The sequence below is a fragment of the Ylistrum balloti genome, unplaced genomic scaffold, assembly GCF_031769215.1.
Source record: "Ylistrum balloti isolate Yb309-2 unplaced genomic scaffold, AGI_CSIRO_Ybal_v1 Utg370078, whole genome shotgun sequence".
Classification (NCBI taxonomy): domain Eukaryota; kingdom Metazoa; phylum Mollusca; class Bivalvia; order Pectinida; family Pectinidae; genus Ylistrum; species Ylistrum balloti.
The window spans coordinates 721,041-736,616 of NW_026782116.1; the positions used below are offsets into that span (position 1 = coordinate 721,041).

Here is a 15,576-nt window from a genome sequence, read left to right on the forward strand (position 1 = left end):
TGAATGCCTGTCGTCAGAGAATGTTATTTGTAAATTTTAGTAATATTGCATTGGGTGGTTTTCAAGAAATCCTTAAATTCATTAATAATATAAGCTTGCATTGATTCTTCACACCAGCTGGGGTAAAAACACTTTGAATAGGAAGTAAAAATAATACTTAGTAATCAACCTCAAACCTAAATTTTAGATACTAATCATAGAGGCAACATAAATGAAAGAGCATTTGAAACATATTTATCCTGTGTGCTACTCACCAACAACAGTAATATATGCTTCGACAACAGTAATTCCTTCACGGTTACTAGCCTTACACTGCACCTTTCCTGAATCTGATACCTGGGCAGCAATAATTCTGTAACAGGTCATCATAAAACATGAATCTTTCAGAAAGATAAGGGGTAGTACAATACTGTAGGGCTGTCACAGCTACTTGCAGGGTAACCTCCTGGTTTAAGTGTAATCATGTTTGGAAAGAAAGAAAATATACTCACAAAATTTTCGAAGGTTACACAAAATAAAGTAGCAAATGAAAACAACTTGTCATTTCATATTTATGAATCCAACTGACTGCATAATTATATGTTTCATATGCTAGAATATATTGTATCACTGCTACATTGTTGCAGCAGGTCAAATAGTTTTTAGATACTTCAGTAATATTTGTTCCTTACCTGAGGGAATCCTTAAGTAATATATAAAGTCACTCATCTGGTTCATATTTGAGAGAATTGCTAGGTTATAGAGAAAGTCACTCATCTGGTTCATATTTGAGAGAATTGCTAGGTTATAGAGAAAGTCACTCATCTGGTTCATATTTGAGAGAATTGTTAGGTAAGAGAGAAAGTCACTCATCTGGTTCATATTTGAGAGAATTGTTAGGTAAGAGAGAAAGTCACTCATCTGGTTCATATTTGAGAGAATTGTTAGGTAGTATAGAAAGTCACTTATTTGGTTCATACCTGAGGGAATTGTTAGGTAATATAGAAAGTCACTTATTTGGTTCATACCTGAGGGAATTGTTAGGTAATATAGAAAGTCACTTATTTGGTTCATACCTGAGGGAATTGTTAGGTAATATAGAAAGTCACTTATTTGGTTCATACCTGAGGGAATTGTTAGGTAATATAGAAAGTCACTTATTTGGTTCATACCTGAGGGAATTGTTAGGTAATATAGAAAGTCACTTATTTGGTTCATACCTGAGGGAATTGTTAGGTAATATAGAAAGTCACTTATTTGGTTCATACCTGAGGGAATTGTTAGGTAATATAGAAAGTCGCTCATTTGGTTCATACCTGAGGGAATTGTTAGGTAGCATAGAAAGTCACTCATTTGGTTCATACCTGAGGGAATTGTTAGGTAATATAGAAAGTCGCTCATTTGGTTCAATATTTTCCTGCCATGACCTCTGCCACTCAATGAGAGGCTCTGGTTCCCCTTCTGCCACACAGTTCATCAGGATAGTGTCCCCCATACTAACTGTTGTGTTCTTTGGCTCAATCTTAAACTGTGGAGGTTCTATAACACACAAGTTAATCACTTAACATACATATCTTTTTCTTATTCATACTTTGGCTACTTCTCAGCCCTTGCATATCTCATGTCTAACTATGACCAGATCTTGCTCAAATCTCCAATATCTAGGAATAACACACTGCAATATTTTTTACATTCTATGATGGTAGTATACCGATGATATGAATACAATTTTGGTGACAAATAAATGGAATGTCACCCCATTCAATGCTTGTAATTACATTCATACATAACTTCCTTACTATAAAATGAAAATGGGTGACTATGGTACACTGTACATTGTCTTAATGTAACTGATGCACAGGACAAATTTCATTAGCCTAGTTTAAAAGCAAATAATGCTTCAGACACAAAATCTTAACAAAGAGCAATAACAATGTAAAGAAGGGGTTGTGAGCCTAGACTTTGAAATACTGCATATTGCCTTAGTGTAACTGATGTTCACAACAAGTTTCACAAAGATACATGGTCCTTGCTTAACTGTAGTGAATATATACTCAAGACATGAAAAGGACAGACGGAAAGACAGATTGAAAGCTAAGACAAATCAACTATATGCTCCATTGAATATTTTCAAGGAGCGTAGAAAATCACCCAGAAACTAAGGGACGCTATTTTCTCAACTTAGAACAATTAAGTTAGTAATATAATGTTGCATTATCAAATTATTTCTGGATATTGATCAGTCAAGGCTCTTGAAATGTACTCACCATTGACAATCAACATAGCAACACCTGTAGAAGTTCCTGCATAATTTGTTGCCACACACTTGTATTCTCCAGCATCAGAACTCTTTTAACAAACGATAGTAAAATAACTTGATCATTTTTATAGGTGATAAGTAAGTAAAACTAGTGAAATCTTTCGATTTAATTCCAGTTCTTCTCAGCATCTTTTCATACCAGAACCTCCATTTCTTTCCATATGCTAATCTAGACAATTAATGCTATAGTTGATTAGCCTATCGTCCTTTCTTGCTATGAATGTTCATCAATTTATCACTCCACAAACCAAATTTCTTCAATAAAATATTTTCCATATAAGAAAAATAAAGTGAGGAGAAAATAAGTGGAGACATAACATTTTGAATTAAAACTAACCTCAGATTTTTTTCCCCATTTGCACATGATAAAATTATCTATACATGTAAGGTTTAAAAAATGATTGAAATGAACATGCATTACCAATATTTCTACAACTTACCGTAGCATCGTAAATTACAAGTGAGCCATTGTTAAGCACAACGATTCGGTCACTGTACAAAACAGGACGTCCATTTTTTGTCCAGAGTATCTCTGGTTGAGGATCTCCTCCCACCGAACAGGTCAACATCACCTTCTCAGCTATACTGACCACTGCATTACCATCAGGAACTGTTACTCTGGGCGGCACTGCCACAGCAAAATTAAGAAGACAAACATATATAGAATAAGATTTTTATCAGGTGATAGTAAACATCAATCTTTCCAAAAGTCAACAGATATGGCTTTTATTTCTTTCCCTAGTCAAGTGTGTAACCAGTGGAGTACATTTTACTGACTTCTTCATTTCATGGATTGAAACAAAGACTTATGAATCTATTAAGTACATATGGAACTGAATTCAGAAAATATATTCAAATCAAGTTAAGTCATTACCAAATTTTGATATGGAATTAATCTTTCATGGGTTTATGTACACAAGCTTTTCTTCAGTGTAAAACCTGTTCTTCCACAGGTTTAATTCTAACTGATGACCACAACACTTTCCAGACGTGCAGATATGATTGAATATACAATAGTGTAAATATGAACTAAACCTGCTGAGGGGTTCAATACTATTACAGTACAATAATATCTTGCTCAGTATGAATAGACACAAAGGGATTGCTACGTAATTCCTTCTTAATAATTGTAAGGTATATACAGTAACCCGGTAGAGCAATTCTGGTTGATGTACCAGATCGTACTTCTAACTAAGATCTACTCAAACTAAGGTAAAGGTAACTGTCAGGATGATAATGATGCATGTACCTGTCAGGATCATGAAGATAGACCTACCTGTCAGGATCATTAATACAGACCTACCTGTCAGGATCATGAAGACAGACCTACCTGTAATAATCATGAAGATAGACCTACCTGTCATAATCATGAAGATAGACCTACCTGTCAGGCTCATGAAGACAGACCTACCTGTCAGGCTCATGAAGACAGACCTACCTGTAATAATCATGAAGATAGACCTACCTGTCAGGATCAGGAATATAGACCTGCCTGTCAGGATCATTAATACAGACCTGCCTGTCAGGTTCATGAAGACAGACCTACCTGTCAGGATCATGAAGATAGACCTACCTGTCAGGATCATGAAGATAGACCTACCTGTCAGGATCATGAAGATAGACCTACCTGTCAGGATCATTAAGACAGACCTACCTGTCATAATCATGAAGACAGACCTACCTGGCATAATCATGAAGATAGACCTACCTGTCAGGATCATGAAGATAGACCTACCTGTCAGGATCATTAATACAGACCTACCTGTCAGGATCATGAAGACAGACCTACCTGTAATAATCATGAAGATAGACCTACCTGTCATAATCATGAAGACAGACCTACCTGTCAGGATCATGAAGATAGACCTACCTGTCAGGATCAGGAATATAGAACTGCCTGTCAGGATCATTAATACAGACCTGCCTGTCAGGTTCATGAAGACAGACCTACCTGTCAGGATCATGAAGATAGACCTACCTGTCAGGATCATGAAGATAGACCTACCTGTCATAATCATGAAGATAGACCTACCTGTCAGGATCATTAAGACAGACCTACCTGTCATAATCATGAAGATAGACCTACCTGGCATAATCATGAAGATAGACCTACCTGTCAGGATCATGAAGATAGACCTACCTGTCAGGATCATTAATACAGACCTACCTGTCAGGATCATGAAGACAGACCTACCTGTAATAATCATGAAGATAGACCTACCTGTCATAATCATGAAGACAGACCTACCTGTCAGGATCATGAAGATAGACCTACCTGTCATAATCATGAAGATAAACCTACCTGTCATAATCATGAAGATAGACCTACCTGTCAGGATCATGAAGACAGACCTACCTGTCAGGATCATTAAGATAGACCTACCTGTCATAATCATGAAGATAGACCGGCCTGTCAGGATCATTAATACAGACCTGCCTGTCAGGCTCATGAAGACAGACCTACCTGTCAGGATCATGAAGATAGACCTACCTGTCAGGATCATTAAGACAGACCTACCTGTCATAATCATGAAGATAGACCTGCCTGTCAGGATCATTAATACAGACCTGCCTGTCAGGCTCATGAAGACAGACCTACCTGTCAGGCTCATGAAGATAGACCTACCTGGCAGGATCATGAAGATAGACCTACCTGTCAGGATCATGAAGATAGACCTACCTGTCATAATCATGAAGATAGACCTACCTGTCAGGATCATGAAGATAGACCTGCCTGGCATAATCATGAAGACAGACCTACCTGTCATAATCATGAAGATAGACCTACCTGTCAGGATCATGAAGATAGACCTACCTGTCAGGATCATTAATACAGACCTACCTGTCAGGATCATGAAGACAGACCTACCTGTCATAATCATGAAGATAGACCTGCCTGTCAGGATCATGAAGATAGACCTACCTGTCAGGATCATTAAGACAGACCTACCTGTCAGGATCATTAAGACAGACCTTCCTGACATGATGATTAACACTGATTTACCAGACACGATCATTAAGTCAGATCTTCCAGACATAAAGATTAAGACTCACTTATCTGATAGTATGATTAAGACAGACCAACCTGACATGACAGACCTATAGGATGTAAGATAAACCTACCAGACATGATGACTGTAGCTGAGGCAGTGTCTACACCAGCAGGATTTTCAGCAATACATGTGTACAAACCCCCATCTTCTCTCCTGGCACTGTTAACTATCAACAAACTACGTCCACCGATGTTCTGTTTGTCTGAAAGCACAATAATTATCATGACAAGTATGTTCCTGTAAAGGATGTTAAGGAAAGTTGCAAACCTAGTCAGAGTCATGCAGCAAAATTCACTTAATAAAATGTGTCATTTGTCAGAAGAAAATATGATAGAAAGCAGAATTTTACTTTCTGATGCACCAAACTGATAGGTTTCTTAAATTGTTTGAGGACAAAATTTTGCAATATGCTTTATTTTCCTATTTCACACATTTGGCAACCTACTTATATAAGTTATTGTTAATGATCCTACCATATTCACAACACACTGGTCAAATTAGTGATAGGTCCAATATGGCTGCATCTCCATATGTAGGTGTCATCTGTTGATATATTGCTAACACTTATCATTCCTATCACCTGTGATATTGATACATATGTGTATCTGTGCAGCATTGATAAATCTATATGATGTAAGCTGGTTCAAATTACCTAAGTTTTGTGTCCTTTTCTTCTAACTATTACCAACAAAATTGCTACCAAGTGATGAATTGTTCATCTTTGAAATGCCATGTTTCACTGGCTGCTATATTCTGGTGGTATCTTTGAAAAGCATTCTAAGATTGTGACCAAGTTGATACCACGCTATCAATTATATGTGCCGAGAAAGAATTATTTCGGAAAACTGATCACTATATCAGCAAAGATGTAAACAATCCTGTGAAGGAATTGGTCCTGGCATGTTAGTTTTCTATATTCAATTAATGCAGACTTCACTGTAAGTGCAAATATTTTATCTTAACTACAAATATTTTATTTCAACAACTTTAGTTTGATATCAGAATGTTCATATAAATTACTGATAGTGACACTCATAATAATGACATGGCATTCTGTTTGTTGCACTTTGGAGCATGGTCTCCAAAAGGTCATTGTGAAAAAACAAAACAAATACAATTTATCCTAAATTACATAGCATCTAAGCCTGGACTTAATTTTTGGCCTTTTCAAAAAATTCCAATGTGCATACGAAAGACTGATCTTCAGAATGTTACAGCACCACATTGGAAAACTTCATGACGTCACTCAAACCTAACAATCGTTCTAAGTTCCAAAGTTATAAAAGTCCTTTTAACGTTAGGATTGCACTATTGTTCTGGAAGTTGGTGAGGTGTGAAAATTGGTCTTTAATGCTTTGACTTTGTTTACATAATGTTAACACGTCCAGGTGTGACAGATGACTCTCATTGCGTAAACTATTATACATTTCCAAATATATTTCTGTAATGAACAAAAAATGCCTTCAAAATGGCTTACCTTCAACAGGTTGTCCATTTTTCTCCCAGCGTATAATAGGTGAAGGCACACCACTGGCCCCACATAACAGCTGTATGCTGCCACCTACTGCTACTTCCTGGCCCTGTGGTCGCAGATTAATTATAGGGGCCTCTGTGTTCCAAAACAAAATTTTCACTATCACAGTATATTCAGACTTTCAGACAAACTTCAGTATCAAGAAGTGAAAGACTTGATATAAGGGAGAGACTAAAGTACAAAGGTATGGTCTCTCAGTAGAAAGGGTAGCATAGGGGTCTAATATTTACTTTAACTCTGTGACCATGACCAAACAATCTTGTATAGAATTCCTCAAGAAGTGACACAAAATTCTGAGAACTGACCTTGAACTCTGACAGTTGTCTCCCTTGACGTGTTTCCAACAAAGTTAATGGCATCACATCTATAGACACCTGCATCACTTTCCTGCAACAAACAATTACACAGTGGAAATGAGAAGTAGTCATATCAACATTACTTCATTCCATTTTTTTTCTAATTAATCTAATAAATCAAGTTACAAATTATAAATTATGTACATCATATATTCTACAAACTGACGATGGTTCTATCATTGAAAGTTTTTGAACTTCCAAACCTTAAATCACCTCCCCACCATTTGTAAACAAAAAAAACCATCTGGCATGTTTTATCAAGAAGGTACATGACTTACCTGTATCCCCCTTATCATAATAGAGCCTTCCTGAAATATTATTTTGCTGCGGTCGTCCCGAAGTCTTTGCCCATCTTTGTGCCATGTTATCACTGGAGTAGGGTATCCTGTCACCTCACATGGCACAATGATCGATATGTTACCTAAGAATGCTGTGACAAATCGACTGCTCTCCGCAATAACAGGTGGCACTGGAGTAGACAGCTCATATCTTAATCAAATTGTCATCCCATACTAATCAATCTAAGTTTGAATTATCTCCAAAAATTTGTACAAAACCAAATTTACCCACAAGATGTTATTTTGTGATCATGATTTTAGTAAATCACCTTAAGACATTGGTCCATGCATGAAAAATTATTTGATATCACCATAGCTGTAGGTCTAAACTGAATAATTTTAACCTCATTTAGCTTCAGTCCTTCAATCCCTGGTGGTAGGGAGACAGTACCGTTGACAATTTTGTTTCCTTTTGGCTGTGGAAACTTTCATCAAAGTTTTTCCAAATTGGTTTAGAAGTTTTTGCAAACACAATGAGTAACACATGACAGACAATGTATGATGCTGAACAAAAGGTGGTCACATGAAACACTATATGTAAAGAATTTTAGGACTTCAATTCACTAAATGACATGACAAAAGGAGATATATATTTACCAAACACTGATAAGTTTCTGTAGACAGAAGCAATGCCCGCCTGGTTAACGGCTGTACACGTGTAGTTTCCAGCATCCACAGACCTACAGGAGATCCAATATTTTTTTTGCAAAATAAAGTCTGTTAATCTATCAATAACACTCCTGTATCGATTTAACATAAGGCAAACAGATCAAGCAGATTTTAATGTTCTTTGGTGAGCCTGAAACACTGTACAAAAATTTACATTTTTATGAGAAGACATAAAAGAACATAGGCGAAAATTTCCCAATCCACAGTATAACTTTATCAAATGAAGACAGTGACAAGTTTACTGCCTTGTCTTAAAGTAATATAACTTTACCTTATGAAGACAATGACACCTTCAATGCTGTGTCTTATAGTAATATAACTTTACCTTATGAAGACAATGACACCTCAATGATGTGTCATATAGTAATATAACTTTACCATATGAAGACAATGACACCTTCAATGCTGTGACTTATAGTAATACAACTTTACCATATGAAGACAATGACACCTTCAATGCTGTGTCTTAAAGTAATATAACTTAACCTTATGAAGACAATGACACCTTCAATGCTGTGACTTATAGTAATACAACTTTACCATATGAAGACAATGACACCTTCAATGCTGTGACTTATAGTAATACAACTTTACCATATGAAGACAATGACAACTTAACTGCTGTGTATCATAGTAATATAACTTTACCTTATGAAGACAATGACACCTTCAATGCTGTGTCTTATAGTAATACAACTTTACCATATGAAGACAATGACAACTTAACTGCTGTGTATCATAGTAATATAACTTTACCTTATGAAGACAATGACACCTTCAATGCTGTGTCTTATAGTAATACAACTTTACCATATGAAGACAATGACAACTTAACTGCTGTGTATCATAGTAATATAACTTTACCTTATGAAGACAATGACACCTTCAATGCTGTGACTTATAGTAATACAACTTTACCTTATGAAGACAATGACAACTTAATCTTATGAAGGCAATGACACCTTCAATGCTGTAACTTATAGTAATATAACTACCTAACAGTGGCAACATCAAGTTTACTGCTGTGTCTTATAGAAATATAACTTTACCTAACAGAGGCAATGACAAGTCGATTCTGATGTTTGATGTAGCGAGACCGTGTGGTGTCTATGAGCTGGCCATCCTTCCTCCAGGTGGTCACTGCTCTTGGAATTGCTGTCACACGACATGTCAAAACAACTCTGTCTCCAAGCTGGGCATTATAATCCCTTTGTCCATCGACAATGGTGGGTTTTACTGAAATATTGGAATAAATAAATAGTTTTCAAGGCAAAACTAAGCAGTTCCTCAGCCCAATAGTATGAACAAGAAATTCCACAAAGATCATGTTGCCACCCATCATATGGCCTTTATCAGTTCTATAGAAGCTGGATCTTTTCCATCTTTCCTCTTACTTGCCCGTTAGTAAAGCCATATTATATACAAAGAAGATTCAACATGAAATTTTTAAACAAGATGTCCATGGCCCTTTACGGCCATCTGACGATCAATGAATGGATGGATAAACTACAGAATTTGCAGATGGTGGTCTGATAAATCTGATGAATTAAAATTTTGAACATTACTGAAAAGTATCAGAAACTCAAAAATGGTAATTTCTATACATGAAAAACAGTTGCACAATCATGTTATGAAATGGCTATTGTGGTTTAAGATTTGATCTGGATGAAAAATAATATATCTCTCTCTTTTCCTTAAAAAATCAAATTTTTGCCAACGGTGTGAGTGAAACTTGATAAGTAGTTCAGACTATTTATTCAATGTGATATATGTTGCATTTTGGACCAAAGCATAAAAGATAAGATTTGGTCAGGACAATCTCAGGATCACTTTATGCACTTTTGATATCATTGCCACTTCCTCAAAATGTTTCAGGCCAAATTTGGTTGAAATCTACTCATGCATTAAGAAGTGGTGTTTTGAAGCCAAACATTGTCTAACTGAAGGTTTTGGGGTAATATTTTTGCTTTTGTAACAGGGAGTGGTAAATGTATTTATGGTCTGTTCTAGTTAGTAGTTTGTGTAGATGTGTCTCTAGATCTCCATCATTACCCTGCATCTAAACAAGAGAAATGGAATAGAAATCTGGGCATCAATAATGAAAATACCTTAAACTGGGAAAAAATATATAGTGCTTGTTTTAAAACATGTCCAAATACAAAACTACAAAATTTTCAACTTTAACTCTTACACAGAATTTTAACCACAAATAAATTTCTATACAGAATTAAAATTGTAAGAGATGAAAATTGTACTTTCTGTGAAAAAGAACAAGAATCTTTAACACACCTCTTTTATCACTGTGAAAACGTGTATACATTATGGGAAGATTTAAAACAGTGTTTAAACAACATGCAAAACGATATCATAATTAATGAATGGGACATAAAGGAAATTTTATTTTATTATAACGATTCTATTTTAATTAATCACTTGATATTAATAACAAAATATTATATCTACACTTGTCGCTTTAGGAATGTAAAACCATCCTTCCCAGGGCTTAAATCTGTAATCTCTGTACAGAAGGAAGTTGAACGGAAAATTGCCTCTGAAAACAAATCTTTTATCAATTTTGAGGCTAAGTGGTCTCCCCTTGACATTAAAGTCGGGTCATCTTCTTTTAATATCCATACAGAATAATCCCTCCTGACAACCTTTTCATAGTCTCATGAGTCTTATACGTATACCCTGTTTCAAACTTACTAAGATTTCTTTATGCATATATATAACACTGAGTTTTTTTTGTTGTTGTTATTCTTGTCATGTATTTATCTGTGTCATGTATAAACATGTACATGTAGTGTAGAAAAAGAAGACCTATGTATGTTAGGTGGTATATGCATAGTATGTATAAAGTAATAAAGTTTATATATATATATATATATATATAACTATATGTTTGTAAATCACACCTACATATGAGTTATTTTTAATATTTCATGTGACTATCAGTAGGTAATTTGCCAGTAATTATAATAATATAATATTCAACATGAATTGATACCTGATATTGAGCTTAAGATTTTTTGCAGATCATGCATACCACTCGGTACTTGTTACTTTGATACATTAAATGTAATATTTGTCTCTGTCTAAAACCTAGCAGGGAGCCTGGACCTGTTGGGTGTTTATGTATACAGGTATGTTTGTTTTGTGGTGTCAATAAAAAAAATAAAAAATAAAAAGGTTTCAAATCATTTTTCTGAATTTCAGAAATAATTGCCTATCCTAACTGATGAATCAGACTACAGCTTGTTGAAATCTACCAAGGCAGACAGGAGGAGTAGGGTTTTAAAGCTCACCTCCCCCTTTTTTGGGCCCTGTTCCTTGACCCCTCAGGGTTGAATCAAAATTTTGAATTTATCAAATGATTACTCTTACCCAATCATGCATCAGACCAAAGGTGGTTGAAATCCATCATGGTATGAAAGTTGACACTTGACGTCGGACCATGTACAATAGCAATACGTCATCTTGACCCTTAAGGTCAGATGACCTGAAATTTAGTCCTGTCCTCCTCAAGAAATAGCAATTACAAACTGAAACTCTAAATCCAAGATGATTGCATAAAAGCCATTTTGTTTTTGTGATAAGCATGCACAAGTAGGAGTCAAGGGGAGTCTGAATATTATATTTGAGAAATATCCATCCTGTATTTCTCATGAAAGATTTATCACAAACTTCAACATTCATATCAGACCTGACAGCCTGGCAGCAAAAACTATCATATACAACTTAAGGAAACAAGAAAGTCAACATAAGAAATTTGTGATAGATCCATCCTGTACATCTCAAGCAATGGTTATTACAAGACTGCATTGATGGCCATTTCATTTTGCTGGTCAGTCCAAAACCTATATTTGAAAATTGAAAAATATCCATCCAGTCACATTAGCAACTTCTTCTATCTAAATCTAAGAGGGCTATTATTTTCTGATATCCAAAAATTAATCATGTACTACATGTATTAGGGACAAAGGGGAGCCTTCAAATGAAATTTGAAAAAGATTCATCCAGTACTTCTCAGGTAATAGCAATGACAAGAATTGTTTAAGAACGGATGGAAAATCTTACCACAGAAGAAGGGCTATCATCTGATGATGGTGAACTAAACATATTGTAAAGATGCTAGTATATGTATGTGTATGATTTTTCATGACAGTTTTGGCCATTTTAAATCCGAGCAAGTAACGAGAGAGAGAAAGAAAGAAAGGGTGAGCTTAGGAATAGAAGTAAGTATTGGTATAAAAATATGTAAGTGTTTCTCACTCCATAAATACAAACTACTTACTTAGAGTTCTGAGTCTTACAATGCGATATGCAAGATCAACTGAGTTTGCTGCAATACAACGGTAAACACCACTGTCTTTCCTGGTTACTCTTCGCACAAGCAAGGTCCCATTGCCCAATATAACTGTAATGACAAAATGCTGTAATTAACATAATTTGTTCCCATCCTTGCCTCTTATAGCAAAGTAAGACATGGTGCAAGTTGAAATTATTAAACACTACAACAATGAATAGATCTATCATGCCAGACGTTCATTTACAGTTACAGACCTTGGTTACGTTTCAGCTGCGTGAAAAATCCCTTTGACCATGAGATCGTGGGTTTGGGCTGACCTACTGCATCGCAGGGGAGGTAAGCATCATCACCCACCAAAACCTCCATGCGTAATTCCCTTGGGCCAACAATACCAGGAGGCACTTAAAGAAATATCAAAGCATACTTGGTTACATAAATTTTATTTATTTTTTAGTTAATACTACACAATCTGAATGTTATTAGGAATGCACTCTTTATTTGGATTTGGTTGATAACTTATGCAATAAATATTTGATAAAGGTGTATTTCAAATAGAGTAAAATTTAAAAGAGGAAGAAAAATGAAATATTTTAGGCCATCTGTTCTTTAAATGGATAACTTTCAACTTCACATTTGCAGATGTTGTTAATAAAATATTTTTTGGCTAAAATGAAATTACTGAAGATAAAATCATGGTCCGGTGGCGCAGTGTTAACGCACTCGCCTTTCACCAAGCCGACCGGGGTTCGATTCCCGGAACGGACGTGAAAAGGTAAGGGGCCACCTGCCGGACCACGTGGGTTTTCCCCGGGTACATTACAAGTTTCCAGACCACAATAAGACCCCTCGCGCGCTTACATCCGGGCCAACAAGAGTGATTAGTATAAGTTGACATAACTTGTTTCGCAATTGTTGTAAAATAAATAAAGTTTATATATTTAAAATCATGAGCTGCATGATATGTTTTTGTTGTACTAAAAAAAAAAACAAAAAAACTTTAACAGTCAGAGAGGTTGGTATGAAAAACATCATTTCTATCACATTTATTTGATGACCAGAGTTATTTATTTGTGAAATAGGGCCTGTATATTTGAAGGCCTGTCCTGAAGTATTATGATTATCTTAATGTACATTACAAGTGCCAACAGACTGAATAAAATAACAGGCCCCAGATCATCCAAGCGGGGCATGAAAACTTTTAATGCAGAAAGTTCACAATGCCAAAAATGTTAAGTTGTAGCTACCTTGTAAGGTTAAGTTGATGCGTTTTGTATCACTGCCAACCAGATTGGTAACAACACATTCATACATGCCCTGGTCTTCAAGACGAACACGGCTAAACTGGATGGCTCCGAATGACAAATCATGACGTAAGCTACTGCGAGGGAATAAGTAGCCATCCTTTTTCCAGGTAACCTCAGGGTCAGGGTAACCACCAAACTCACAAGGCAGGACAATTGAAGTATCCACAACACCTGTCACCTCCGTTACTAGGTCTGTGATCTTTGGGGGTACTGTAAACAAATACTATACTGGTACATATGTAGGAAAACAATATGTTATGATATGGAGGAAATACTGATGCCAATGTTTTTTTGGCACTTCATTGTCCAGGACACAACATATTGGTATACTATGGCCTGTATTGCCAGTGAAACAACCAATCAATATCAAATATATATATACTGTCAACAAAACATTACACTACAACATAGGATGGCCTGCTCGATAGTGATTGTTACAATGTCAGGGACCATCACAAAACATTACTCTACAATGTTGGGTGACCTGCTGGATAATGATTGTTACAATGTCAGGGACCATCACAAAATATTACTCTACAATGTTGGGTGACCTGCTGGATAATGATAGTTACAATGTCAGGGACCATCACAAAATATTACTCTACAATGTTGGGTGACCTGCTGGATAATGATTGTTACAATGTCAGGGACCATCACAAAATATTACTCTACAATGTTGGGTGACCTGCTGGATAATGATAGTTACAATGTCAGGGACCATCACAAAATATTACTCTACAATGTTGGGTGACCTGCTGGATAATGATAGTTACAATGTCAGGGACCATCACAAAATATTACTCTACAATGTTGGGTGACCTGCTGGATGATGATTGTTACAATGTCAGGGACCATCACAAAATATTACTCTACAATGTTGGGTGACCTGCTGGATAATGATAGTTACAATGTCAGGGACCATCACAAAATATTACTCTACAATGTTGGGTGACCTGCTGGATAATGATAGTTACCATGTCAGGGACCATCACAAAATATTACTCTACAATGTTGGGTGACCTGCTGGATGATGATTGTTACAATGTCAGGGACCATCACAAAATATTACTCTACAATGCTGGGTGACCTGCTGGATAATGATAGTTACAATGTCAGGGACCATCACAAAATATTACTCTACAATGTTGGGTGACCTGCTGGATAATGATAGTTACAATGTCAGGGACCATCACAAAATATTACTCTACAATGTTGGGTGACCTGCTGGATAATGATAGTTACAATGTCATCAACCAACAATACAATGGTATGTTATAATGTAGAGTCACTTGCAGGAAAATTACTGATACAATGTCAGGAATATTAACAAAACAACAAGCTAGTACAAAGCACACTGTGCAGAGTAAAAATATGTTAACTATACATTAAAGACATATGTCATAATATCTTTAACAATACATGCTGTAGTAATTGATTTCTGGTGGAGAATCTGAAAAGTCATTATAGTAAATATGGGTAAGGAATGGATATATATGGCAAGCTGTTATTGGTGGGGCACCTATTTAGTAATAACATGCCATTTTTGGAGAATCACTGGTGGAAACATTATGGAGATCATCAGCAGGAAATAAAGTAAAATATGACACAATAAAAAGGACTACAGTTAGAGGAATTTGGTTGGCTATCATCAATTCTGATAGGAGTTTATCAATATTAAATCTTCCAAATAAATAAACTTACTTGTATGAAGATA

General features: G+C 35.8%; 1 protein-coding gene across 1 annotated transcript in view; it reads right to left on the reverse strand.

Moving 5' to 3' along the window:
- The window catches only part of LOC132549826 (hemicentin-1-like), a 106,240-nt gene that overhangs the window by 23,350 nt on the left and 67,314 nt on the right, over window positions 1–15,576 (reverse strand). Inside the window, exons 34-46 of the mRNA XM_060213799.1 lie at window positions 13,803–14,072; window positions 12,813–12,959; window positions 12,544–12,666; window positions 9,299–9,485; window positions 8,178–8,260; window positions 7,521–7,711; window positions 7,192–7,273; window positions 6,830–6,961; window positions 5,423–5,554; window positions 2,740–2,927; window positions 2,247–2,328; window positions 1,344–1,518; window positions 255–352 (exon numbers count right to left, since the gene is read on the reverse strand). Coding sequence (XP_060069782.1) covers window positions 255–352; window positions 1,344–1,518; window positions 2,247–2,328; window positions 2,740–2,927; window positions 5,423–5,554; window positions 6,830–6,961; window positions 7,192–7,273; window positions 7,521–7,711; window positions 8,178–8,260; window positions 9,299–9,485; window positions 12,544–12,666; window positions 12,813–12,959; window positions 13,803–14,072 — 1,890 coding nt within the window. The remainder of the gene's footprint in view (window positions 1–254; window positions 353–1,343; window positions 1,519–2,246; window positions 2,329–2,739; window positions 2,928–5,422; window positions 5,555–6,829; window positions 6,962–7,191; window positions 7,274–7,520; window positions 7,712–8,177; window positions 8,261–9,298; window positions 9,486–12,543; window positions 12,667–12,812; window positions 12,960–13,802; window positions 14,073–15,576) is intronic.